At 40.1% G+C, this 26,980-nt stretch overlaps 1 protein-coding gene across 1 annotated transcript in view; it reads left to right on the forward strand.

Annotated features, from left to right (window-relative positions):
* GNA12 (G protein subunit alpha 12) overlaps nucleotides 1-26,980 on the forward strand; it is a 38,243-nt gene that overhangs the window by 5,663 nt on the left and 5,600 nt on the right. Inside the window, exon 2 of the mRNA XM_062613574.1 lies at nucleotides 8,575-8,790. Coding sequence (XP_062469558.1) covers nucleotides 8,575-8,790 — 216 coding nt within the window. The remainder of the gene's footprint in view (nucleotides 1-8,574; nucleotides 8,791-26,980) is intronic.

The following is a 26,980-nucleotide window of genomic DNA, read 5'->3' on the forward strand; positions in this document are numbered from 1 at the left end:
CTAAAGTTGTGTGATAGAACCTGTGTTTAAATCTGATTATCCAGATTGTCTGTTTATGCTCATCTGATTATCTGTTTATGCTTATACCATGTTGTGGTTATTGTAACACAAAAATAATATAAAATTATGTAGAAAAAAGTGAAAAAAAAACGTTGAAGTCTTGTTGGTTTTCCTGTTCAGGTTCATTTAATCAATGAAACTCTTACGGACTTCCAGTTGATGTGTTTTCTGTGTCTTAAATACAAATTCCATCAGCTCTGGTGGGCTCTTTGCCTTGGGATGTCTCTTGCTTGGGCTAGGAGAGAGCAGTCTGTCTTCATCATGGTGGACAGTGGGAGAGGAGTAATGGTCAGTAGTAAGTGATAAATATTCATCGTTGTTCGAAAATAGAGCTTACAATGCTCTTGTGATGTAGTCATTAGGATTGCAGAACATGGGTTAGTCCCTGGAGACTGTAGACACATGCTTTGATGTTTTCCAGACAAAAGTTTAGTCACTTGAGTGACTAAATTTGGGAGCTTACATTATATTCAGTTGGTTGATTGTACATATATAATGAACTTGGAAACAGTATTGGCAAAGAAACAGCAAATTGCGCTACTAGCATGTTTACAAGAAAACTTTGGAGCACAGGCAAACTAGTGCACATTGTTTGAAAAAGTAAGTTTCAATGCAGATTGCAACAAGAGAAAAAACTAAAAGGAATCGGACTGTGGAGTTTCCAAATGACTTTTCTTCACTTGCATGGAGGGGTTTTTACCCTTGTGAGGGTCAGGAGCTGTTCTTGTTATAGCATTGGAAGGCCGTTCCCTCTCTACCCTTCCCTTCTGTTGCAGCACATCTGCTGGGCATAAATGTACTGTATATTTACAATATATTTATGAGGGCACATGACAGGGTCTTGAAAACCTGATGGTGATACTTTTGGAGCTGCAGATGCTGCTTCTGCTCTCTTGAAAGCATGAACTAATTATGAACTAGATATTAGCATGATGGTCTCGGGAAAAGAAGCCTCATAATGTAATTCTGGAAGCATTAACTTGGAGAAGAGAAGGCTCAAGAAGGACCTTATCAGTCTCTACAACTGCCTGAAAGTGAGGTGGGGGTCAGTCTCTTCACTGAAGTAATAAGTAATAGGACAAGAGGTAACAGCATCAAGCTGCACCAGGGGAGGTTTAGATTGGATATTAGGAACTGGAAGGGTGCTCAGGCATTGGAACAAGCTGCCTAGAGCAGTGGTGGAGTCACTGTCCGTGGAAGTGTTCAAAAGCTGTGTAGATGAGGCCTCAGTGACACGTTTTAGTGGTGGTCTTGGCAGTGCTGGAGTAATGGTTGGACTTGATGATTTTAAAGGTCTTTTCTAACCTAGTTGATTCTATGATTCTAAGAACTTTATTTTGGGGACCTGCGTCAGTCGTCACTTCTGAGGTCATCATCTCTCTCCTTTGGGTCGAGTTGCAAGTAAAGCTTGCAGTGAGAGTATTTTTCTTCTGCTGCATTCATCATCTTTTTGCTGGATTCAGTCAAAGACAAGGAGTCTTTTCAGAGTTTCCAGACAAGCAGACATCACTGCTGCTCCCAATTCAGAGATTCAGTGGCTAATCCAAATGTTTCTTAATGTTTGTGTTCCTGTGGACTAAGTAAATGACACTTCCCCTTTGTTCCCACTTTTTATTTGTATGCTGGGCTGGAAGGTAGGTCATCTTTACTGTTTGCCCTGCTCTCACCTGGGTGGTACTGGAATATGTGAATGGTGAAAATACACACGTAACTGGTAAGCCTTTTTGTTGTCTAACTGGGCTAACTAGTGCTGCTCCCACCCCTAACCCTTGTGTCTGTCTCGCCTCACAGCAAACTAATACAGGCAGTGGAAACCACTTTTTATATAAATGACTAGGGTTTTAGTGGCGTTTGCTCACTGGACTGGCTTGTGGGCTCAGATGAATGACAACCTATCAAACAGCAGAGGGTGGAACTACACTACCAGGAAAGATGCCCCTTTTGATGGTACCTAAGCTGTTAGACTCACTACGTAACATGAAACCTCATCCTTAATGACATTGGTGTCTCGCATGCTGCTTGGCTATAACTTTCCAAGGACATAGATCAAATAAAACCACCATTAATTCTTTTATGATAGTGTGCCATAAAAGTCTGATTGTCTTGCTCTTACTTGGTTAGTAGTAGGTCACCTTCCAACTGTTCCAAGCAGCAAGTTTTTAAAAAGTGCATAGGACTATATTTGCAAACACTGACAACTTTATTTTTAAAACTTAAAATTGAAAATCTCTTCTTTAGAAGGTTAAGAGATGTTTTCTAAAAATACAAGTAGGTTACATTTTATCATCTTTCTTAACTTGCCAGTAAGTAATGCTGCTGAGTCCAGTCCCATCTATGGCTGTGTGATTCAGCTTTCTCTGTCTTGTATTGGCACTAGTGATCATGGAGCTGCTGCAGGTTTTTGGTACAGTCAGACTTGCCAGTCCAGCTGGACCTGTGTTCGTACAGCTGCATTTGCTCTGTCCTGTTGCACTGGCTCAAAGGGTCTGTTAGAAGTATCTTGCTGAGGTGGAACTCCTTTTGGCATTAGCTCAGATCTGTATTTGTCTCTCTGAATTGTGATCCTCAGACTTTGCCAGTTCTTTGCCAACAATGATGAGGAAAAGCACAGTGGGAAGCATGTTTGATTCTCCCTGTTCCCTACGATGCGGGTTTGCAGCCATGGGGGAAGACTATATTGCCTATTAGCCATGACCTGAAGTCCCCTGATTGAGTGTTGAGCAGTGATGAGCACTTCTCTCACAGCAGTTCCTCTAACTGATACATAGATGCTGGAGATGCAGGGCTTTGGTATGAGGCTGAGCAGTGTATTAACAGTAAAAGCTTAAAATGTAGCTACCGCAGTGTTTCATGCGTAACAGTTACTCTGTTGTCTGTGATCTCCTAACTAGTAGTTTCTTCAATTATTTTGAGAAAATACACTGTAGGAGACTACTTGTATACAAACTCTAAGTAGTTTTGCAAGTTCTCTCTGGACACTTGACTAGAATAATCAAATCTTTTGATCACCTGACTGTCAGCTTGCACTTGGAAGAACCTTCCCTTGCTCACTAGCAAATGCTCCCCAAACCTATTATTCACTTTGCATGTTTGATGCTTAACTGTGGTGCGTTCACTCAGCCACTGAGTTGGGCCATCTGGTGAAAGGTGTGAGATTTTAAGGATAACGAATCCTTCAAGTCCTGGAGTATGTGAATAATTTAAAATGTGAATGTGGTGTTTTATGTAGTAGTATAACAACTGATGTAAAATATTCTTAGATCAAGCTGCTGTTTAAATACTGCGCCACTTCTTTTCATGTATTGGCAAGCATCTCTGGCTTCAAGTCACGCTACTGGTGATAACGTTTCTAAAAATCCCCCCCAAGTTGCTTAATTATTATTTAAAAGTACAAGACAACCTGGATTTCTTCTTTTCCAAAGCTAGAACGCTTTCCAAGGTAAAGGAAAAAAGTATCTTTGAGTCAGGACCAGCAATGAGTGTTTGTGCAAATGCTCATAAACCCTTCATACTGCTGGTGAGTAGCAAACATTCTGCTCGGTGCCTAACAGCTGTGCTCTGTCAGGCCATGGATCTAGTGCTTTGTCTCTGACATGGAAAAAAACAGCCCACAACCGAACCCGGGTACAAGAACAAGGCCATGTGATACTTTGGTATACTCTCCCAGTTACTGGCAGCCTTTGGTTTCGGAAAGTTCTTGAGCCAGGAGCTGCATCTGGAATGTAATTGAATAGTTCTCTTTGGACCTTTCTTCCATCAATTTGTCTTGAATTCTTTTTAAGTCCATTTATACTTTTGGCCAACATCCTATGTAAATGAGTTAGTCTCTCTGGGAGGTGTACAGGCAAAACCCTTCTTAGTTTAACTCTCCTGTTTGAGATCTGTGTTGCTGCACCACTCTTACAAGTGTACCTCCTGTACTTGTGTAGCAAGGGGCAGGGACAGAATAGTCTTTGTCTACTCCTTTTCTGCAACTGGTCTGTAATTTCTGTAGGTTTCTGGTATATCATGCCTTAGGTTTTTTTTTCCTCTTTCTTCTTTCAAAACTGAATTTCTAGCTATGTTTAGTGTTTTCTTCTTGAAAGAAGAAAATGAGTTAGACCATGTCACACTCTCGTTACACTTTCTCTTGTTCTACGCTCTCTCCGCTCAGGTTTTGTGCATGCCAGGGACATACACAGTGACTTGAATATGTTAAAAATTGTTCAGAAATGAATGGAACAGAGAACTTCCTCCCTAACTGGTGCTTCCAGTATGTTACTGTTTTGCCTGCCACTAGCCTTATCTGTGAATTTTAATTCTTTCCATCTGTGCTTATTCTAGGTCCTGCTTTGACTGCAGCACAAAAGCTTTTGATCAGCTGAACTGTTCAGAAGTTTATTTCATATCAATAGTGGTTGCCACATTTTTTTCCATGTTCCAAATTTGAAAACAGAATGGCAGTTGACAGTGTTCCATCTTCTGAGTGAAAGAGTGAATTGACATTTTCTACTGTAAATACATAATGCAGAAAAACTGTCATATAGCAGTGCTGGGAAGGTTTACTGTGAAATGAGCACTGCAATTAAAATAGTCTGGTGTTACCTTTGCTATTTGAGCTTGGGAGGGAGTGTTGTACATCCAATAAGACTTGTTTGGTGGTTTTGTCTTACTTGTACCAATGGTGTCTGAGTCCAGATAGAGTTTTTATAAGTATACTTTATTGTTAAATATATTAAACTATTCTGCTCATTCTATAATAAATGGAGATTCTAGTAATTTTAGTTTAAATTGATTCTTCTGAATGAAATCTTTATCTCTGGGCATCAATATAAACTTCAAGCAGTTTTAACTACAGATGAAAGTGACTCTCTGGCTGTCTCCCATGATGGGCTTTTTGGAGGAAAGACCTGCGGAAAGTGTTTTGAATTCTTTCCAGAAAGAGAAAGCCTTTCCTATGGTAACTTGTTCTGCAGATTGATGGGGCAAGGATTATCAGATGCTTCTGTGGCTGCAAAAAAGTGTTGCCAGTAACTCTGAAGTGCGAGAATAGCAGTATGTGGGGTCTAAATTTGGCAATTTTTTTTTCTCCTCGTCTTTCTGACATCTGCTTGTAGCATTTATGGAACTGTTTTGTGGAGATGGAGCAATGTTAAGTTGAGATTCACTTTACTGGGGATCTTGCCGAGTCACAAATACTTTTAACTGCTGAGAGCTGGCTGTTTTACTTGCTCTGTAAAGCTTTTACTCCTGATGCATTGTAGGTGCATCAGAGCTGGTGTGTTCTGCAGATTCTGATTTTGAGAGGTGCTGTGCCTGTGGGTGTGCATAGGACAGCATTCCTACTCACCCGTTTAATATTCTTTATGTTCTTTATTTGGTGTTTAAAATTGCTTTTCTATGTGTGTCTGTATCTGTTTTGTCAGTGTTAAGCTGATGTATCTACATCTGAATCTGCTGCTCTGTCCCAGATTGGACTCCGATTTGGTGCCAACCATTCTTCTCTCTAACACAGTCAGAGGAAGGTGCTGATGCTACATGCTCCCCATGGGTCACCTTACAGTAGTTAATGCTCTCATAGGGTCTCTTAAGTCTAAGTTTAGTTCTCTCACTTGCCCAGTGAGATTCAAACCTGCATTTCCAAGGAGCAGCAGCCAGAAGATAAGTGACTATTCTGGGACTGGAGCAGTCTCTACGCACGATTGAAACTCTGCTCTGTGGTTTTCTCCAAACAAATGATGAAACTTTCCTTAACAACAGTCTCTTGAGATCCTCTGTGTCTCCAGCGGGAGCAGGAAAAGGCAGAGCAACAGTGCGGGAAAGTGCACGGAGGATGGCAATTGTGTGATCTTGCCACCATTCCTTGAAGGGACTGCGGTAGCTGTGAGATGGGTAAGGGTTAAATCAGTCTGAAAGCTGTAAGATGGAAAAGCCGAGTGGCTGGGGGAGATGATTGCAGAGAGCTGGAGCCCAAGCAGGTGAAAGGTCAGAGCTGGCCTGTGTGGGCTGGGAGCTCCGCAGGGCCTGCAGCGTGGGGAGATGGTGATCCTGGCCGACGCACAGTGCTGGTTAACCATTTCTGTTCATAAACACTTCTTGCTGCACAGAAACAGACCGGGCAGTAAATGCCTATGAATTGTGATGTCCCACCAGTCTTGATTACCACGATGCTTTGGAAAATCAAAGCTCTCAACTAGGGGTTGGGGGAAGCTGACACTGGCTTTGAATTGCAGTTGGGATGGAGCTCTGTGTAAGTGATAGGCTTGCAGAAGTGTCTAATGTTGTGAGACTTCATGTAGGCATCTGCAGTTCAGAAACAGAACAGTATAAGTGATTTTCTTCATGCTTGTATTTGTTAACACAGTTTAAACAATGCAGATCTAGAGACTTCTGTTAATAAAGGGATAAACTGTGACTAGGGAGGAGAGTTGGCTTTTGGTCTGTGTGACAGTTACTAAATAGTTATGTCTAGAATTTAAAGTAGCAGTTTGTAAATATATTCAATTTTAGTCTTTTCATGGTAGTGTGGATATATATTCTCTACATTCACTAGAGAATCATAAATATTTACATTTTGGGGAAACTGCACTTCAGGAACACTGTTGCCCAGTGACAACCATGATGCTTCTCTTTGAGCTGCTATTCTGTGCCACTCACATTAAATTGCTTCCCAATTCCCTCTCAAATCTTAATTTCCATTGGGAAAATTACTGTTTCTTGTTGTGTGGTGCTGTTAAAGGACTGAAGAGGTGAAAAGTTCAAGTGTTAAGAAAACATACGTGCACTCTTGTACATAGCTTAAAGTATGCCAAAAAAAAAAAAATCAGTTGTATAATGTGGAAACAGAACTTCAATTTTCTTTATTTCTTTTCATAAACTGTAAAACAAACAAAGAAGAAAACCAAGTACTTTAATACAATCCACAGATTTTACTTGTGAATTAGATGGTACTTAAGATGCTAAGCCACCTTTAAAGGATTTATCCATTGCTGAAATGGTGCTTACTATTGAGACATAACTATTCACCATCTGAAACTAGTTAGTAGAGGTGTAGTTAGATTCAAGACTGAAGTTTCAAAGTTGCTTAGCCTCATGTGTTTGGCTTGTTGCCAGGAATATGAAATTAGGTTTCCATAAAAACTGCAAAATGTGAAATTAAGCAGTTTTGGTAATCCTCAGTTAAATTTGAGAACAGGATCACTTTCCTTCCAGATTTTACCAGAAATAAAGTATCAAAACGTACCTGTCATGACTTCTTAGCAAAGGTGTGGCAAGTTGAGAGAGTAGGGTGATGCTGATGGAAAACTGCACCTGCTTTTCTGAGCCCAGTAGCTTGAAATCTGAGCTGTGTCTTCAGTCTTCTTGTCACTGAGCTTTCCTTCTGGAGGTGACCATTTGCATGGAAGTGTTTAAATGGAAGATGCTCATTACAGTAAATTTCCAAGAAATCTGTCAAGCTGGATAGCTGGGGTGTACAGCATCCAAATATCAAAATCAGGCTGAGAGTTGGGCATGTTCAGCTTGGAGAAGATAAGGCCCTGGTGAGACTTATAACGGTCTTCCAGTGCCTAGAGGGAGCCTACAAGAAATCCAGAGTGCAGCTTTTTACAAGGTATTGTAGTGACAGGACAAGGGGGAATGGCTTTAAGCTGACAGATAAGGGTTGTTTAGATGAGACAATAGGAAGAAATTCTTTACAATGAGGGTGGTGAGGCACGGGCACAGGTTGCCCAGAGAAGCTGTGACTGCTCCATCCCTGGCAGTGTTCAAGGCCAGGTTGGACGGGGCTTGCAGCAACCTATTCTAGTGGAAGATGCCCCTGCCCATGGCAGGGGGTTGGAACTGGATGAGCTTTAAGGTCCCTTCCAACCCAAGCCATTCTGTGATTCCAAAATCATGCTTTACAGCACCATGCTTTTTGGATCTTGCTAGTTTGGTATTGCTATCTTTTTCACCTAAATATTTAACTGGTTAGTGGAAGCATACAGCACTGGAAGTTAGTAAGTTCCCTCAATTTTGGTTGCTCAGTATACTTTGCTTCACCAGAATATACAGTTTTTCTTTCAGCAATGGTTTTTTTGAGGCTCTTCTGATCTCCTAAGGCTTGAGACTAGTAGCATGTAATTTTTGTTATCTAAACCCAAATGGAAAGAGAAAGATGGAAGAACTCTCTTTCAGGCATGGTGTTACTTTTAAAGCTACAGCTGTGAGGATCATACATTAGTTCCCAGGTACTTCTCTCACACATTCGATATTTACTTTCTGTTATCTGTTGGTAGTATTGCTTACTGCAACTAGCTGTTGCTGCTAGTGTATTTTTCCACCTGGAGAAATATATTGTGGATAAGTTGCTTATACAAACAAGCTCTTTCTATCTTATTTCTGCTGGAGATGTTGCAATAAACAATATTTATGATTCTCATCTGAGTTCAGTCTCACAAGAAAAATAAAAGAGAGTTTCAATACCTCTGAGTCCTTGTTCTTTTCCACTTTAATCTTTTTATCACTGACTTTCTTATCTGAATCATTCTTTAGGGCTGCAGGGTTCTGGTTGATGCACGGGACAAACTGGGGATCCCTTGGCAGTACACGGAGAATGAGAAGCACGGAATGTTTTTGATGGCTTTTGAAAACAAAGCTGGAATGCCCATAGAGCCTGCCACCTTCCAGCTGTATGTACCTGCACTGGGAGCGCTGTGGAGGGATTCGGGAATCAAGGAAGCCTTCAGCCGTCGGAGCGAGTATCAGCTGGTGAGTATGTCCGTCTTCATGGTGGTAAGGAAAAAGTTCCCTGCCATATACATCTCTCTTCAGTTGAAAGATTGCTTGCTACATGCGAGATTCAGGCATCAGATGATCATCACCGTTTATAGTAGTGCTGTAAATCTGAGCACTTCAGCAGCAGAAACAAGTGGTAATTGGAGCCAAACTTGAAAAACTACATGGCAGTAAAGAGGGAGTGGAAAAGTGCACATGACTGGATAAACTGGAAGAGCAAGAGGAACCAAAAAAGGCAGGAATTGGTTGAACTAAAAATATTTTAGGAGCTCAGTAGGTCTGTTCATAGCAGGTCACTGATGAAGGCACACTTAATTTGTAACTTTCCAGTCCTGCCAGCTTGCACTATATTGATACTGGCAAACTATTCCTGTGTGCAGATCTTTTTGAAGTGAATGCACCACCCATTCCGGCTGCTGCTATTTGGCTGTTTCTTTTCATCCTGACGTCTGCAAGTGAAACTTGGATAAGCACTGAAAGATGACAGTGAGCGTAAAAATGTGCTATCTTCCTTGCTTTCTCATTATTAGGTTTTCATGCTCTTGTGCCAAAATAGCTGCACTTCTGGTATGGAATATGTTTCTGACTGCTGTTAATAACCTACTCTTCCTATGTACAAGATGGGTTTTTTCCTCTCTTTTTTTCAGTGAAACCACATAGTGATCCGTGCAACCTAGTACTGCTAGTCACTTGGAAAACTACATGTGGTGACATCCTAATTGTTCTAGTAAATCTTTGATTTTGACATATTAATGTGCAGGTAGAAGTCTGTTTTGAGTGTTTTGTCCCCAGACTGCATCCAGCTTTTTTTCCTTTTTTATTAAGGAGAAACAGTTACAGTTGAAATTCTTCATGCCTCATATGTTATCAATGTTTAATTAGAGGAGCTAGGTAGAGAATAGAAGCATGGGTTTGTATAGTCTCCCTTAAACTCTTAAGAAGGAACTTGATACTGCTGAAGGAAAGCTGGAGAAATTCAGTAGTGAAATGTTTGTTTCCTCATGCTGCTCCTCTCTGCAGGTTCTCTAGTGTCTGATACTGTAGTTAAATTTATGTTGCAGCCCTTAGGTACTCTTCTGTCTCCACTAGTATATGCCTGATTTGTCTTGTTCAGTACCTTTGAAATCAGTCACTGAAGTATCAACGAGGCTGCTAAATGGCTGAAAAATAAAGGCTAGGTAAAGCTGTTACAGGATGATTGTTTAAACCTCCTTTCCTCGGGCTAAAAATGTAACAATTTCCATGTTACAGCGCTGGGAATGGGGGGAAGGATGTGGGGGGCGAGAGAAGACAGATTAATTGTTCCGTAATTCCTTGCATCTGTAGATACAGACTAAGACTTTGCTGTTCTAAGCGCTGTTCAAATGTGGGATAAAAAGATGGTTCATGCCATAGGGAACTTGAATTTAACATGAGATAACTACTAAGAGAATCCAGTATAGTAAGGAATAATTACACCAGCAGCCTGTTAAGAATTGCTTTTTTTTTTTTCTGGGAAATGCTATGAGCAAGCATGGGTTTTGTTTTTAGGAGGAGATTCAGATGGGGATCATGTGGGAGGTTCATTCCTGTACATGTTAGCAATAAAACTGCATCAAACTGGAAAAAAAGAAGTCCAGTTTGTTGAATAAATAGCATTCCAAGACTAGTAGGCCTACCTCTGCATTCTCTGGCTTTGAGGATTAAACAGGAAATTCCAAAAAATAAAAAAGGCCCACAAACCCGAAGCACACAGGCATGCAACTGATCATTTAATACACTGTCATCTTCAACACCATGGTATAGTTCTCTCATGCATCTTTTCGGATGGCATTCATATAACCTTTTTAATGATACTGGAACTGCCTGCAGGTACCAGAGGGGTTGTCAGTAGTGCAATGATATGGTGTATTACTGAACCACTGTCTAACTTGGTCCTGCTGCATGGCATTAAACTCGAAGATCTTGGGTGCTGCTGTTTTACTGGGCAAGCTGCATCACTAATAGATTATAATGTACCTGAGTTGTAAATAAAAAGCACTTACATACATTTAAAATAATTCTCTGCAGTATTATTCTCAAGGATACAAATGCTACTTCTGGATTGATTGCTAAAAGAATTAACTAACACCTTCATAGCTTGAACAAGTTTCCATGCCTTGCTTCTAGGTTCAGCAGAAGTCTAATTCCCGGAGTACATGGGGCTTAGCAGCAGTGCAGCCCCTTTTAACAAAATAAGTTTAAAACTGCTTAAGTTCTTAAAGAAAGCAGGTGGTTTAAGGAAATGCCTTATTTATAATTATATATGATATGTATAAACCCATACCTTCATTTAGTTTAAACCCTCACTGGATATAGTATAGGCTCATGTAAATAAATAGAAGCCAGATACGGTGCGCACTGAGAAAATAAATCTTTTCTGAACTGATTTTAACTAAGGCTAAAGAAAACCTCTGCATCAGCACTCCCTTTCTGACAGAGTATAAATGTGCTATTATATGGAATATACTTTATTTGAACTGAATTTATTATGTTTAGAATAATTTTTAAATCATCACTAAGATTGAAGCTTTGCTTTACTGTCATCTTTCTGAATGCCTCTCAACAATCCTTGAAATAATAACCCTGCTCAGCGCTTGCATTTCCTTTACCCTGGTCTTGCAGTCAGCTGAACACCGGCTCCTTTTTCTATTATTGTTATTATTTTAGCTGCTGAGCAATGGGACATGTTGGTCTGCTTTTGAACTCTCTATTTTTTCTCCAGGAAGTTGTGTGACTTTGTTTAAAAATACAAAGTAGAACATGTTGGCGGGTTAACTAGAGCTGAAAATCAGTGTACAGGTGTCTTCCTATGGTCTGTCACACTGAGCTTAATGACTGATTCATCAGTAGCAAAATAGTTGAAAGAAAATGGCTCTGACCATAACCCCTATGTAATTGGAAAGCTGCTTCTCTCGGTCTACAGAAGCTGCCTCTGGCATTTCAGTGTTTTCTGCTTCACATTCAGTGCCTAGAAGTGCTGTTTGTAAATGCCTGTCTGGGCCTTTGAGCATTTCAGAAGCGAGTGGGTGGATTCTACAATAGCAGGGTGCTTTATTGCTTCTTTTCTTCAGTCTTTCTTAAAGCAGACTAACCAATTTCACTTTCTTTTCACAAACATCAGCTTCTCGCTCTTCCCCTGCCCCAGCCTGTCCCCACCAACCCAAGTTCCTCTGTTCCTTGTATGCAAGCCAAGTAGTCTGGGGACAAAAGCTTCATTGTATATTTGGTTACATTGTCACGTCTCCGTCCTCATTTTTTAACTACTAGAATAGGAATTCCTTTGTAATCAGGATGTGATTCTTCTCTCTTCTCCCTTGCCCTCATTATCCTACCCCATTTTCTGTCTGTATATTAGAAATGAATACATTCATCACGTGTTGCAAAATGTCCTGTAACATTTGTTCTGTTGAGGTTGCCCGTGGTACTTTGGGCAACTGGATATTAATTCTCCATTGCCAGCAGGTGGAGACAAATTCTATTTTGAATGGCTTCTTGGAGAAAGGACCCTGGGATTTCAGTGATAATTTGGCTGAAAGGGTGGAAGCTTCTTCACTTTGAACCTCATAACAAGTATTTGGGTATATTTGGGAGTTCAGGTGCATGTGTCTGCAAGCTTTTTCGCACCTATAAATGTTGTTTCCTTTTGTGCCATAAACACATTGAGGCCAAGGTAGGAACTGCTTTGGTCAGTTGGTTTCTGTTTTGGCTTTTGTTCTTCCTCCCAAGCTTCTAGTGGGAGAATGTGAGAAGCCATTTACTTTGGTTTTAATGTGTCCAGAACAAGCGAAATCTGAAGTGAGGTTAGCTACTGTCTTGACTTGTTACAACTTGGCACATTTCATGTCATTGTGGTTAAAGATGGGACAAATAGGGCATGTCAGGCAAGAAAATTACACTTTTGTCATGGTTGTAACAGAATCATACTGTGTGCCAGCATGTTACAGAGCTTGAGTTAACAACAAGTAGATCTGCAGAGGCCATCATCTGGCTTCATCAATTCTTAAAGCAAAACTAACATTGTTTTATCAGCTTTTTTAAGCATGTACATTGTTTTTGGTTTTGTTTTTGTATCTCGATCCTAACTAGCCAAAGCAGTATCTTATTTGAATGATTCTTACTGCTTCCCTTCAAGACACCAAGTCTTTCTAGCCTGTAACTATGTATTTCGAGAGCTCCTGAACTTTTCCTGTGGTACAAGTCATATTCTTATCTCTTCAGCATTGATGGGGCTGTTTACTCTGAACTCCAAAGCTTATTTGCAGTTAAGGCAACTGTGCTGAGTTGTTCGCCTGCAGCTACACTGGCTTCTGACTTGTGCTTACAGATACCGCCCTTCTTGATACAGAAGAGAGCATGGCTATCCAAGGAGGCTGCAAAAGGCATCTGTTTCAACGCAGATATTCTTAATATGCAAAATATGTTCATAATCCATTACTAGAGCATCAATTTAAATGTAATATTGATCTATTATTGTTGATGTTCACTCACTGTTGAAATAATTTCTAATTTTTAATAGCTCCTTTTTAGAAAGACCCAAGAAATTGAACGTCAGTGTTAATGGGAAGTAGGTTCCAGAGAGGGAAGTAAGGGGCTTACAAGTATAGACCAGAACTTACTACTGTGTCCATAGCTATTTTTAGATCTGTGCACAGGGAATTGTATGAACACTTCCACTAGTACTTCAAATACTAAGAGCCTCTAAAGCCTTGGATGTTGGAAGACTCTGGAAAATGTTTTAAAGAGCCTTTCTTTTATATCAATTCACCATTCTGAGTGTTTTGAGGTTTGGGGGTTTTGGGGATGTTTGTAACAGGACACAAGTCACTCCCCTGTGAATTAACTGTCTTTTTTTCCTCTAAGCAGACATTTGAAATAAACAGAAATGGTTAAATTGTACCTGCCATAACTGATAGTATGCTGGAAGTGTCACATAGTGAGCAGCCTTCTCCTGGTGTTAGTATAACTTTGTTGCTGCATTGTCCTTATGCAAGGAGCTGATGGCCTCAAGGCATCATAGAGAGCCAGCTGTGTGTTTGGGCGGTATTGGAGGTGAAGCACACTAATTCTTGATTCAGAGTGAATGAACTGTTGCTTAAATGTCTTTACTTTGGTACAGAAATAGTAGGTATGGCAATAACACAAGATGATCTGGAGTTCAGCTGTATACTGGCTGCCGTAGCATACAGAGCATATGTGGCAGCATTTGACCACCTCTAGCAGACAAGGGAGTTGAGATGTTGGGCAGCAGAGTACTAACTTGACATAGAAGTCAGTGACTTTTGAAGTGGCATGTTAAACAAAATCTGCTGAAGTGCACTGTGCTTGAGCTCATGAAGTTCAACAAGGCCAATTGCAGGCTCCTGCACCTAGGTCAGGGTAATCCCAAGCACAAATACAGGCTGGGCAGAGAATGGATTGAGAGGGGGTGGACTAGATGACCTTTGAAGGTCCCTTCCAACCTATACTATTCTGTGATTCTAAATTACATAGTTTTTTTTTTCTTATCTGGATGGGACATACCACTCTGATCCAGAAAACTGATGGATTGGCAGTAATGCTACAAACCAGAAAGTCATGTTTGCTGTTGCTGAGCCTTGATATCATATTAACTTAAAAGGTCAGTAACTTGCAGACTTCATCTGTGCAGCTTAAATAATATCATGCTCGGGACTCATATAGCAGGTTGAGTTATGGAGATGTATCTCTTCAGTTAAAGATCTAAGCAAGGTTTTATGGCAGTATTGTGGCAATCAAGGGACAGATTTAAGTTCTTAGTTCTAGTTTTGCCCTCTAATACCGAGACCTCAAAAGTTGATGGTTAAGTTGTGAAGTTTGACTCATCAACAGCAAAAGAAGTTAATTGCTTGTGTAAGTACAATACTGCAAAGCATTCTGTCTGATGTGTAGTAGGCAGGATTAGCAGTTGGAGTCCCTGGCTTCTAATCCTGTCTCTAAGACCAAATAGGAAAATTTTTTTAGATTAAAGTCTCAAGTAAGAACTCCCAAACAAAAGTGGCATTTTGTTCAAGAGGTGAGAGTTGGCGAGTTACAGTTTGGGCTTTATTAAAAATTGAGAAGGTAACATAAAGCAAAATGCAGCTGGAAATCTTTGCACAAGATTCTGTGGATATTGGCTAATACTGTGTAGTTTGTCAGTTCGCATCTATAGAAGTTAAATGCACAGTCTCATATTTGCAGTATTCCAAAAATAAATGCTCAAATGAGATAGGTTGATGGGCCTGCTGCCACCAGAGGAACTTCTTGAGCAGCATTTGGCTGTACCAGCAGTAGTGTGTCTTGACAGCCACTGAGGTTCACATTGAGAACTAAGCTGGAGCAGAAGGCAGAGTTGAGGATGCCTTTGTAACACGTTGTCTGTCACCTACAGCAAGGAATGCTTCACTTGCTAATCTGAGTCTTGCTTTAAGTGCCACTGACCAAGAGGTGAGAAGAGCATGCATTTAAAGTAGACTGGATTCAAAACCATTTAGAAATCTAAATCATTTTAGACTGAAAATCATTTTGAGCTCCAGCAAAATCCACTTGTTCAATACCTTTTTCTCAATGACAGAAGCCATTCTCTCAAGCAGAACCATCCATAGAAAGCTGTGTGATGGGTAAAACGGTTATTAGCTGTTCTGAAATACTTTCTGCTTTTGGAGAGAAATAACAAGAACCAGAAAGGTTGTGAATTATAACCTTTTCAAAACAGTACAAATGGAAAAGTGTTAGAGAGCAGCAATTTGTAACAGTACCTACCTGAAGTCTCAACCAGGCATTAAAGCTCTCAGTACTAAATGCTCTGTGGAAAAATAAAAGGATTCTTAACCTAAAGCCAGGAGCAATTTATGGCATGACAAAATGCAACAGCTGGATGAAATGTAGCCTGCATGGAATTGGGAGGATAAGTTGGAAAGTAACGAGCAGATCATACATAATAAATAAGTGGATAACAAGAAATTGATATGGCTACCATATGGGAACTGAGACAGACACTGGATAAAGAGAGCTGTGCTACTGGCTGTTCTAGTGCTCTGTGTAGTGAATTCCTGGCACTGTACAATTTTTCCTGTTTTATTTTACTTAAAGATCAAAAACTTAAAGCAAAATCAATTCAAAAGTCTTTAAAAGGTACAGTGCATTAATGCACTTCATTAATGCCCTGCTGTCAATGGATACCAAAAGGCTGAAATTCAGACTTTGTGTGGTCCTACTTTTTAACTTTTAGGTTCTTGGAGGTAGATTAAAAAGCCTAGTATTTTTATGGTACTATGTAAGGCTGCCTGTAGGAGTTTCTGCTTTTGGCCTTCAGATGCCAATAAATCTTGTCTGTATTTTTGGTGTGGTTAAGGTGAATGAGAGAAATAACTTCATAGATACAGCTCCCATGTTGAAAATTCATTATGAGAATTTGCATCTTGCCTAATGACTGCCATTTTTCTAGTTGAAAGATTTCTTTTTCCTCATGTGTGTTTTATTAAGAACAAACTTCTTTTGTCTTTACCTCTTGTAATTGAGCCCATTAGAGAACTGTCTGGGTGCTCCAAAGGTTTACAGAATAAATACTGTACTTGTCCTTGCCTCTCTGTGTGTGGTAGCAGTTATAGGTTGATGTCTTACTTTCAGCAATAGCACTGAAATACAAAATCTAATGGGTTTAGCCTGGAAAAGTCCTTTTGGCTCCCAGCTCTTGAGAATAAATGCTACCCTGCTTCTGGAAAGAAGCTTTGATTTTATTATGCATAAAATAATTAGAAGAAATACTCAGTATGTCTGTCTTTGCAGAATTGTTGTTCTAAGCTCTAATTAGCGCTACTCTAAATCTTGCAGGACTGTATTGAATATAAGGATTTGTTCAGAGCAAGTACAGCTGTAATTAATCTTTGCATTCCCATCAAGAAATGCTGGCACATGCTGTGAGAAACAAGGAAGGAAACTTTTCAGTTCAGGCTGTCTGAGCCAGTACCCAACTGCAGTTAAAAACCACTGGAGTAATCTCTTTATCCTTTTCTAGTGTGCAGGAAAGTTCTGGGCAGAGACAAATCCAACCCACTGAGCAGCCTTTAGCTTTTGATCATGCTGTTTCGTGTCATGTTCAGAAAGTTTCTAATGGATCTCCATAATTCAAGAGACTTCAAAATTGGCAACTAATATCTCCATAGAGATTCCCAGTAACAAGAATATATTCCAGATATCCAAGTGAGTTAAGAACATTTAAAGGTGTGCTCTCTGTATGACTAAGGGAGTTTAATAAAGAATTCCTGCTGAAATTTGGTGGAAGCAGGAGAAAGCTCATATATGAAGTAATGAGCATATGCATAGATTAAAACCGTGGCAGCATGAGGACAACTTTTACTGTAGTTGCAGCAAAGCACCTGCATTATGCAGAGACATATATGTAAATATTTATCTATCTTAAAAACAATGAAGAATATTGTTTCTAGTGGAAGGGCTCCACTTGTCAGACTGGTCTCGACCCTTTAATCTCAAAAGATATAGCTGAAATGGAGGCTATTATATTTGTGTTCCTATGGTACGGGTTTTCAAAGCTTTTGGTATATTAAAGCTAGGGCACTACCTGAAGATCCAGCAAGGAGTGGCTTAGCTGTGTAAAAGAAAAGAGAGTGTTTGCTACTGGCTTTTGTGCTGTATTAGTAGTTTTCTGACCCCATAACTGGTTTCAGGAAATTAGGCAAAAATAACCCCACAGGCACTGCAAAAGAAGAGGTGAATGATTTTGTTGAGCCTGACTCCCTGACGTGGCTCACTGTGCTCGGAAGAACAGTGCTGATGATGCACTTCAGAAAGTTCCAGGTTTATAGTTCAGCCTTTTGCACCTCATTTGTATGTTCCCCATAGTAATTCAGCTTTCTTTCGTATTTATTGGTACTAGGCATTGTCAGCTCCACTAAGAACTGGGACAGGGAGCAAGAGTGTTCTCAGTGTCTTGTTCCAGGAAGAGGTTAAGGCTTGGATTTTTCAAAGAGGCCACTGAATTTAATAGGATAATGTGCAGTGAATGGTTTCAGGCTTTCCTGAATATTCTAGTCCATAGTAAGCTATGTAGGATTAAGAACAAGTAACAAGCACAGATGAACAAATGAGCAAAAACTTGAAACTAGGTCTGTTTTTTTGTGGGAAGTCCTCCTGGCATGTCTTCTGGGGTTTTATACTTAAGAGAACAGATACTTACATTGTTCTTAACTTGTCATGCTGAGAGTGAATTACATTTAATCAGCCTGCATTCTTTAAAAGGCAGGATCTGACAGAAAGCTGAAAAGGGAAGTCAGGTAGGTTGCTAAGGTAGTGATAACTTGCTTATTTGCTGTGTCGTATTCTTGCTAGCTATCCAAATCTTGATCCTTTACAAAGACTTCTTGAAAAGATTGTAGTTTTCTTTAATGTACTTTTTTCCTATTATCTTCCCCTTTTCCTGCTGTCTCCTTAACAAACCTGCTCTACCTTAAAACCTCGCTTTACTCAATGTGTCACTCAAGGATAGAGCTTAACTTGGGCTGTAGTTCTCTGATAGAGTTATCACTGTGAGCAATAGGAAATGAGGGTTTAGGAAGTTCTGATTTGCACTATGCTCTTGCTTATGTTGGCACAACTCGTTTTTGGAAGGTCTGCTTTAAGTTGGGAAGCTCATCTGAGGCAGAGTGCAACCCTATGACTGATTGTAACTGCAGAGGCAGTAGTGACATGCCGTGGTGTTGGTGAAGGAACAAGCAGTTGGCATCACATCACCTTATCCTGATGCTTGCCAAGGAATGTGGCAATGTCTTTATCTTGCTGATCCTTCATCTGAGCAGTGCTTCCTTTACTCCGTAAATCTTTCCTGATGCTAAGATAAGATGCCAGTACCTCAAGGATGCTCTTTAGGTTTGTAAATGTTTGTGTTCTAAGTTATTGGAGTATACGAAGTGTTTGCATACACCATTCAAAGTCAACGTTCCATTTCACAGGCATTGAGTGTGGAGGAGGAGGTAGTGAGCAAAGGGAGGGAAGAAACACAGTATTTGACTTTTGAGTATGTGGAATGATAGCTGTGCAGCAGTAGAGATCTTCAGAGATGAGATGACATAAGGATGCATCTGAACTTGATACTGTTCCAGAAAATCGCTTGAGGTTTTGTACTGCCACAAACCAACCAGCTGATGGCTGAACACTAATGGAAGGGGCAGAGCTATGAGGTTGTTTCCTCAAAGGAGAACAGTTAGCTCAGTGCTCTGCTTCTCCTTTTTCTAAACCTGCCTTAGCTGGGAAGGCTTTCTGTACAAAGGCAGAAGGCAGCGTGGTCTCCACCTTCTCATTAGTTTTCAGCTATACTTAAAGCAGCTCTGTGGAGTAAACCTATATTGCTCTATTACTGACTTAGGATTTTGGGGAGGGGAGGAAAACTTCTTGGAAACATCATGCAAGATTTTCTGTTTGAGAAAGTGGAAAACATGTTGCTCTGAGAAGTAATTTATTGACACCTTTCAAATGTCTCCTCTGTATACAACACAGATTCCTGCAGTTCAGACTGTGGCAGACTTGTGCTTCACTTGGCTTTACTCCTGAACAAACTGTTGGTGTTTGTCCTTAGAAGGTCTGCTTTCTACCCCACCCCCAGAGCCTCTTAATTTGGCTTGCTTTCCTTGATACTCATTTAATTCTACTTTGGAAAATTCAGTAAAATCTCAAAATGAAAAAAAAAAAAAGGTGGTTTATTGATGAAACTCTTTCCCATTTAATTCCATCTCTGAATTTTGCGTGTGTAAGACTTTGTTCCATCTGGTCTCAGTCTGGTCAGAGTACAGTACTGAATCAGTAATGATGATAGATGTGGGTAGGAGGCAAAAGAAACCACCTACTATATCCTCTCTTTCTGTCTTCTTTCTCCCAGTCCAGCACATGCGTTCTGGGTTGCAAGGACTTCAGATGGCCATCTGTGTGGTTGGGCTGTTTCCACCTCTGCAGTCAGTAGGGTGTGACTGGGCTTTAATTAGGACTTCTTTTTAATAGCCTAGCCTGCTTAACAGCTTGAAGTTTGTGAAACCCACTTCATTTTCCACTGTGGCTTGAGTAATTTACACTTGTAGATGAGGCCTTAAGGATGAAAACTAAGTCACTTATTTCAAATTGTTGATTTCAATGTTAGATTTGTGTTCAGGTGCTCAGTGCTTAATTTGTTTAAATCAGATGTACATGAGGATGAATCAAAATAAAGCTTTCCATTTGATGCAAGATTTAAATTATTTGTGGGCTTTTTTCCTCCATGGTAATTTCTAATAAGCCTCAGCTTCAAGACTTTATGATTGAGGACTGTGTCAAAGGATTTGGCTTAAGTGCACATGAAAATAGGATGGCATTGCACATTAGTGCAGTTGTTGTTCATGCAGTTACCAGCCCCATCTCACCTTGTGGGTCTTTGCTCAGGGATGTTTAATCCTTTAGTGAACCAGTATCTGAACAGCTTTATGCTTCTGCTTAGGTAAATCCATTCCAGTTTTGGTTTCATAAGTGAAAGTAATGATGGGAGTCATGTGGTAGAATGAAGTGAAAAATGTGGGAAAAGCGATCTTGGATGCTCTGAAAGAACAAACTCTGACATGAAATAAAAAGATTACGTTACTAAATCTTCATACTTAAGCATCAGTAGTGCCAAGGTTTAAGTGCAAACTTGAAAGAACTTCCCTTGTCCTCATGCTGAAACAACCTTCAGTGGGGGAGAAAATACTTGGGTTAATTGATCGTCGTGATTGGGTATGAATAAATAAATGTTTTGAGATAATGACTGTAAATCAGATCACAAAGAACTTGTTTGTCAATGGAAGCTGACGTTTGTTTCAGATCACCAAAGGTGGCTTAAGGTTCACTGTAGTTCATCTGCACTCAACGTGCAACATTGGCACTGGAGCAGGAGAAAGGAGGTTATAGGTAGGGCAGTCACTTGGGTGAAACCCTCTCTCACAGACCCAAAGTACAGCCGTGAACTAAAGAAATACTCATTTGTGGCATATGCCATGAGGCAGCTTGATCAGTAGTGATTTACAGGTGCATGGAAAGGTCAGACAAGGCAATGCCAGTGTTGGTGTAAGTGGGTGAACATGAGATATTGAGTAACTTCTCAGTGCTGAGAACAAGCAAGTATACATTATGAAATTCCACTGATTTGAGGAGTCACATAGTAACAGCTGGCAAAAAACAGTGCACTTCAGAGTTCCAAGTTGGTCAACCTTTTAAAATTAACAAATACCAAGCTATTCCTGAAAATGGGGAAGTTTTGTTTCTAGGACAAATGATTTGTGAAAATTAGACACAGAGACTGGCTTGAGGATTCCTGGGGAATGATGAGGTGTGAAACCTGAGTAATGCAAGAAAGGTGGAGTTTTATTTTTCTCCTCTCTACTGCATGTACATTTGGGTTTATCAGAATCAAATTGTTAAATAGCACACCTGAGATCAACTGAGACTTACCTTGCATTTGATCTTGGTCTGATTTCTGCATAAACACTGACTTTCAGGTCCTGAGCAGCTTTCTAAATCTTGCAAGACCACCATTTTGGTCTGCATCACATCCAAGGGTATCTTGGTTGTATACATACAAAATGAGACAATCTTTTTAAAAAGAAATATAAGGAATAAATGACACTTTCCAATTCTTATATCCACCTTTTAACAACAAACATAGACAAATTTGTTGTTGTTTCCACAGCAAGTGCAGCATTGGGGCACTTTTTCAACAAGTGCTGTGATGTAAAAGTGGAGTAGGAAACACCGTTTGCGGAGATACTCAAGGTTATGTCTGTTGTAAGTGCATTCAAGTTGCTTAGCTTTCCAGCTGGCCACCTGCCATGGAAAAGTCCAAGCTCAACATTCTCTCATGGCTGGTGTTAGCTGTTTGTTCAGCCCACGAGATCTAAGATATTTATTTCCCATCCCTTGATCTGATAAGATTTGAAAGGGAAATGTGGTGGTAAACTTGTGATTTAGTCTTGATCAGATAATCAGCACTGCTGACTAGTTTAATTCATAAGGTAATGGTTTTTTTTTGATCAATGTTCTAGTTCTGCAGATGTCTTCTGTAAACAAAGGGAGTTTCAGGTTTGCATACTGAGCTGCTGAAAACAAAGCATGGGACTAGGGTCACATAATAACGTGATTGTGCATCGTTCCTGGTGCCTTGTAAAAACATTCAGTTGCTTCTAAATTCTGATGTGTTAGTTGGAAATGCCCATTTCTGCATGGCAGCTGCCCACTGAGAATAAACGGGATAATTTGCTAGTCATTGGCCAGAATCTTGGATCCATCCTTCCATTTACAGCTCAGGACTTTCTTTTCACTGTGGCAGATTGCTGCTTTCACTTGCTTTCTCTTGTGCGTTGTAGCAGGCTGTGCTTGGAATGAGAAGTTGAGCTGGCGTGCGTTAGTTCAGCTTCACGAAGAACCTCCGGTGTTTGAGATGAAAGGGTTCTGGCTGCTATTTTAGACAATGCATTCGCTTAGACAGTTGGCAGGGAAACAGGAAGGAATCCTTTCATGGGATGCTTATGACTATGTCTGTCATGCACTCTTGCCAGGATGAGTGTGTGTGTGTGAGCTGGGCATGCTGATGATGGTGGATACAGTTATCAGAGTTTTTTATTGCTTAAACATAACCATGATTCTTCCACATGAATTAGGTATATATCCCCTTGCATCCACTCCTTGAAGCTTGCTAGCTGCTAGTCAGTGAAGGCTGAGAAATGTGAAATCACTGTGGCTAATGTGCAAGTCTGGTTAAGGATGTTTCCAGAATTAAAAATAAAGGCAATCATTTAACCCTCTTGCATTGAACTGTGCATATTTTTGTTTGTGGCCAGTACTGTTTTCTCTGCTGTTTGCACCTGCTTTTCCTTCTAGTCATTGCAAATCTGTGAAGCAGAAATAGCAGTGATGAAGAAACAGTAAGTAGGAGTAAAACCAAAACAATGGGGATTTTTGTTAATGTTTCTTGAAGCTTGCAGTCTTGGGTGGGCCTGCCTCCGTCTATTAACAGAAAATTCCTTTTCTCCTTGAGGCACTGTTGCGTATTTGAGACAAATGGACAGAACTGTTAACATAGTATCAAGAGTAATTTCTCTACATCCTGTTGATGTAGAAGCACCTAGAATTTCAGGGAAGAAACGTGTTTTTTTGCTTTTCCTTGCAGCACTTTCAGAAAGTTGCTGTATTTAATTGCTGGGAATAGCTAAGACATGTAGGTGTTGCCCTTCTGTACAACAGCTCTGCTCCTGTTGAGAGTGTTTCTTAGCTGGAAGGCTAGAATTTCATTCTGTCACAGGGATCCAGAAGTCTTATCACTGATGTGGGAGCTCAGATTAGCCTAGACTTTATGGGGGATAATGAATTTAGCACGCAGTTTTTTATCCATATGTTGTAAAGTATACAGTTTGGCCTGTGTGCATGAAGGATGAGCTTATAGAAAGCCATCCTGACTTGGACAAACTGAGTTTTGCACTGCTTGCTTGTACTGAGCTAAGAAAAACTGATTTTTCTAACTTTAACTTCTGATCCCTATACTGCATGACTAGGCAATAGAAAAAAAAAAGGTATTTTTTAGAAGCTTGGAACCACATGGTACTTTTTTGTAGTCGTTATGTTTGTAGGGTACAGATAGCAGCAACTTGGATAAGCACTGGAGTTGCGGGATGGGAGCCAGTAGCTCAGTCTGTTGTTAAGGAGGAAGTTAAACAATACTAGAGAGATTGGATGGAATTCTGTATGGCTTAAATGTGCAGAAGTGGCTGGTCTCTGCCTTGGAACTTGTGATTGAATGAAGAATTAATGTTTGTCTTTTGTCAGTAAATCTCAGTGCCCAGTCAGCATGTAGACTATCTGTAGAACAGAATTATGGAGTAGAATGGGCATGAGCGTTTCAGGGCAATTTAGGTTACTTCAGCATCCTTCTGAGTGAATTCTTAACAAGCACAGACTTGTTTATGTCCTTGGAAAATAATACTCAATTCATCAGCTGTCACAGAGGAGAGACACACATTCTGGCTGTAGTAAATCTGTTACCAGTGAGGCTGAATGGAAGTGCAGGTTTAGAAGTAAGTTGTTGGAGGAGCCTGCAGGTTTGGGGAGGGGAAGTTGTTTGTTTCATGAAAATTTTAACCCTGGCTTTTTGGGGTCTGTAAAGGACTACTGCTCCCCTTGGACAAAACCAGGGTGCAGAGCCTGGAGCCATGTCTGTGTGCTTATTGTCAAGGGATATATGTATGATTGTGGCAGGATGTTAACCTGCTTGTTGCGGCCACTAGTTCTCACTAAGAAAAGCATTTCCTGTGTCTCTGTGCTGGTGAGGTTTCGGATTCTAATCTCAGTACCTAAAACTTGGCTGATCTGACATCTCCAACATTTTCAATTGCCAGTCTCCTGGTTATTTTACCCATTTTTCTGTGCTAATAACTCTGTCCTTGGGCCTCTGCTTTGTATAGCTTCCTTTTATTAAACATCTGACATGATAACATTCAAACCCCATACATGCAACAGGTGACCAACATCCCAGAAAGCTTAGAAAAGGTGAGGTCTTGTCTCAAAAATTATCTCAAAAACGTACATTTTACTTGCATGTTAGTCCTGAAAGTCAGCATTAGGATTGCATTCCGTCAGTATGTGTCTCTGGTAGCCCTGATGGGATAGTACCTTATAGAAAGGCCAACTTTGGATTAAATTCTGTGTCAGTACTTCATTAAATCCATCCCATTTGTGTATCCAAGATCTCAGAGGTTAAAGGCTGGGAGATTCCCAAACTTCTTTCTGGGATTTCTTCTGTGTTTCTCAGCCCTGCTGCCGAGTGTTTAACATCTCCTGAATGGAGGGTGGGATACAAACACTGCTTTATTTGGGTCACTGTTGCTTTCATCTTGCAGATTCAGCTGCAGTTTGGAGCAGTTGCAGTTTCTATTTCTCCGTGTGTTTTGCTGTATTTGTGGGAATCTTGTTAGATCTGTGTTAGACGCTTCCTTAAAGTATAACATTTCCATCCTGTGTGGTTTAATTCATCATCTGAAACAAGCAAAGACTGACAGGTCTACCTTAAATCGTGCACTCTAAATTTAGCAGCTAGAGACAGAATGATCAGGAAGGGCTAAATTAATATTATGTCAAAAAGGCCTTGGGACAAGGGAAGGAAAAAAGCCAATTTGGAACACAGGGTCCTCTTTCAAGTCTTAGTTTAGAGCAGAATGTAGACGGAACTGCATTTGAGAATGCAGTTTGAAATGAGTCTGTATTTTAGGGAACTGGACAATAGGATGTTTCACTGCTGTTTATGATCGAACCAACTGTCGCATGGAATAACTGGCTGAGGGTTAATGTAGTGAGTTGATTAAACTATAGCCTTGGAGAACATTTCTTATTACAGAGTGTCTGGGTATTTTAAAGCAATCTACATTGTTGTGCCTTTATTTTTCATTGAATTAGTACTCTGGGATCTCTGCCCAAGTGTTTTCTGCTTGCTTTTTGCAGTAAGGCTATCGATGGCGAAGGAAGTGATGCCAGATTAGTTACAGTATTTCTGTGTGGAGATTTCTTATGTGCTATGAACCTAGCCTGAAGGGACAGAGATGTTAAATTCAATTATTTTCATAGTGACTTATTTGGAGCTAATGTTAGGATGACATTCATATAGTACAAACTATATAGAATAAAACCTTCTCAGTTGTGTGGCTTTTCCCCCTTGGGAAAGCTCTGTTCAAAATAATCTAGCATATAAAAAAGAGCTTTCAACACTAATTCAGGAAACAAGAGTGAATGTTTATATTTTACCTTTCCCCCCTTTCTCTTCCACCAGTAAGTTTTTAAGCAAATTGTTCTGTTTTCTCTGGCTTCCCCAAGCTTTATACTGCAGATAGGGCAGATTAAAAAAATAATGCTAATTTAAATAAAGATCCAACTGTGATGCTGCATTGTGGAACTTGTGGGCTCATTTTAGGCCTTCTGTTTGTGTTTCTTGATTCCCCCAGTTCCCAGATGTGCAGTGACTCATCCTACTGAACAATGGGAACAGCATCCCTTATTCCTTCACTTGGTCCCAGTTGGCAAAACCGTTACTCAGAGGATATGTATTGCAGAGGGAGAGGAGATTAGCAGTGAGAGAGTGAATCATCCAAGCATTTGTGGTAACACTTGTGTGGTGAGCAAGAAGTTGAGGAAGACTAATGGTCTATGCTATGCTCTGGTGTACTAAACAGGAGGATCTGAACTGAGTAAAATTCATAACTCGGAGGTCATTCTTCCTTCCCCCACCACTGTTCCGGAAAACACAGGGCATGGATGACAGACAGGGTTTTGACATTGTGATTTATTATCAAGGAGGATGGAAAACATAGCTAGCTTGTTTTGTGTTAGCAGCAATATAGATGATGGTCACATCAGGATTTGATAGAGCTTTCAAATGTGAAATAAACTATTAGTCAAAAATACAAACAAACAAAACAAACGTAAGTACAGACATGCTTCACTGACATGTTTTGTTGCTTTGTATCTAAGGACCGTGCTGGTTGAAATGAAATGATGTCTTTCAGACTTTAAGAATATTATTTATGAATATTGTTAGAGTGTTTTCTAAAAGGAAACGGGCTACTTACTAACAGAGAAATAACAGATTTGGGTCTTTTTAAATCTGAAAAGACAAAAGCTCAACAGTCTTCAGTGAACGCAGTTGATCTGAGGAAGCTTCTTGAGCTGCCACAGTTTTCCGTGACGCAGCAGCCTGTAAAAGATTGACGTATCTGACCTGGACCTTTTTTTTGCTTGTTTGAGTGAGCACACTATGATGTGATTATCTTTAGGCATTGAAATATAATTTGGACGGCTTTCATTTCTATTTTTCTGCTTGCAAGCATAGTTTGAAATAGATTGCAATGTTCAAAAGAGCTTTTTTTTTTCCCCACTAGAACTGTTAAAATACTGTGATTGAAGTTGTCAGTCTGTCAATTTGGTATCTGATGAATCAGTTGCAAGTATTGGCTACCACTTCTATAGGAAGTCATGCCAGTAAACCAGAAATAACTCTGAGATCTGGGAAATGAGAGCATTTGAAGTGCAGAGCCAGCTTTTGAGTGCAGTGGGATGGCTAAATGACTTTGGAGAAACACTAACGATTTGCACT

The sequence above is a fragment of the Pezoporus occidentalis genome, unplaced genomic scaffold (genome assembly GCF_034315485.1).
Source record: "Pezoporus occidentalis ecotype Australia unplaced genomic scaffold, CSIRO_AGI_Poc_V1 ctg169, whole genome shotgun sequence".
Lineage (NCBI taxonomy): Eukaryota > Metazoa > Chordata > Aves > Psittaciformes > Psittacidae > Pezoporus > Pezoporus occidentalis.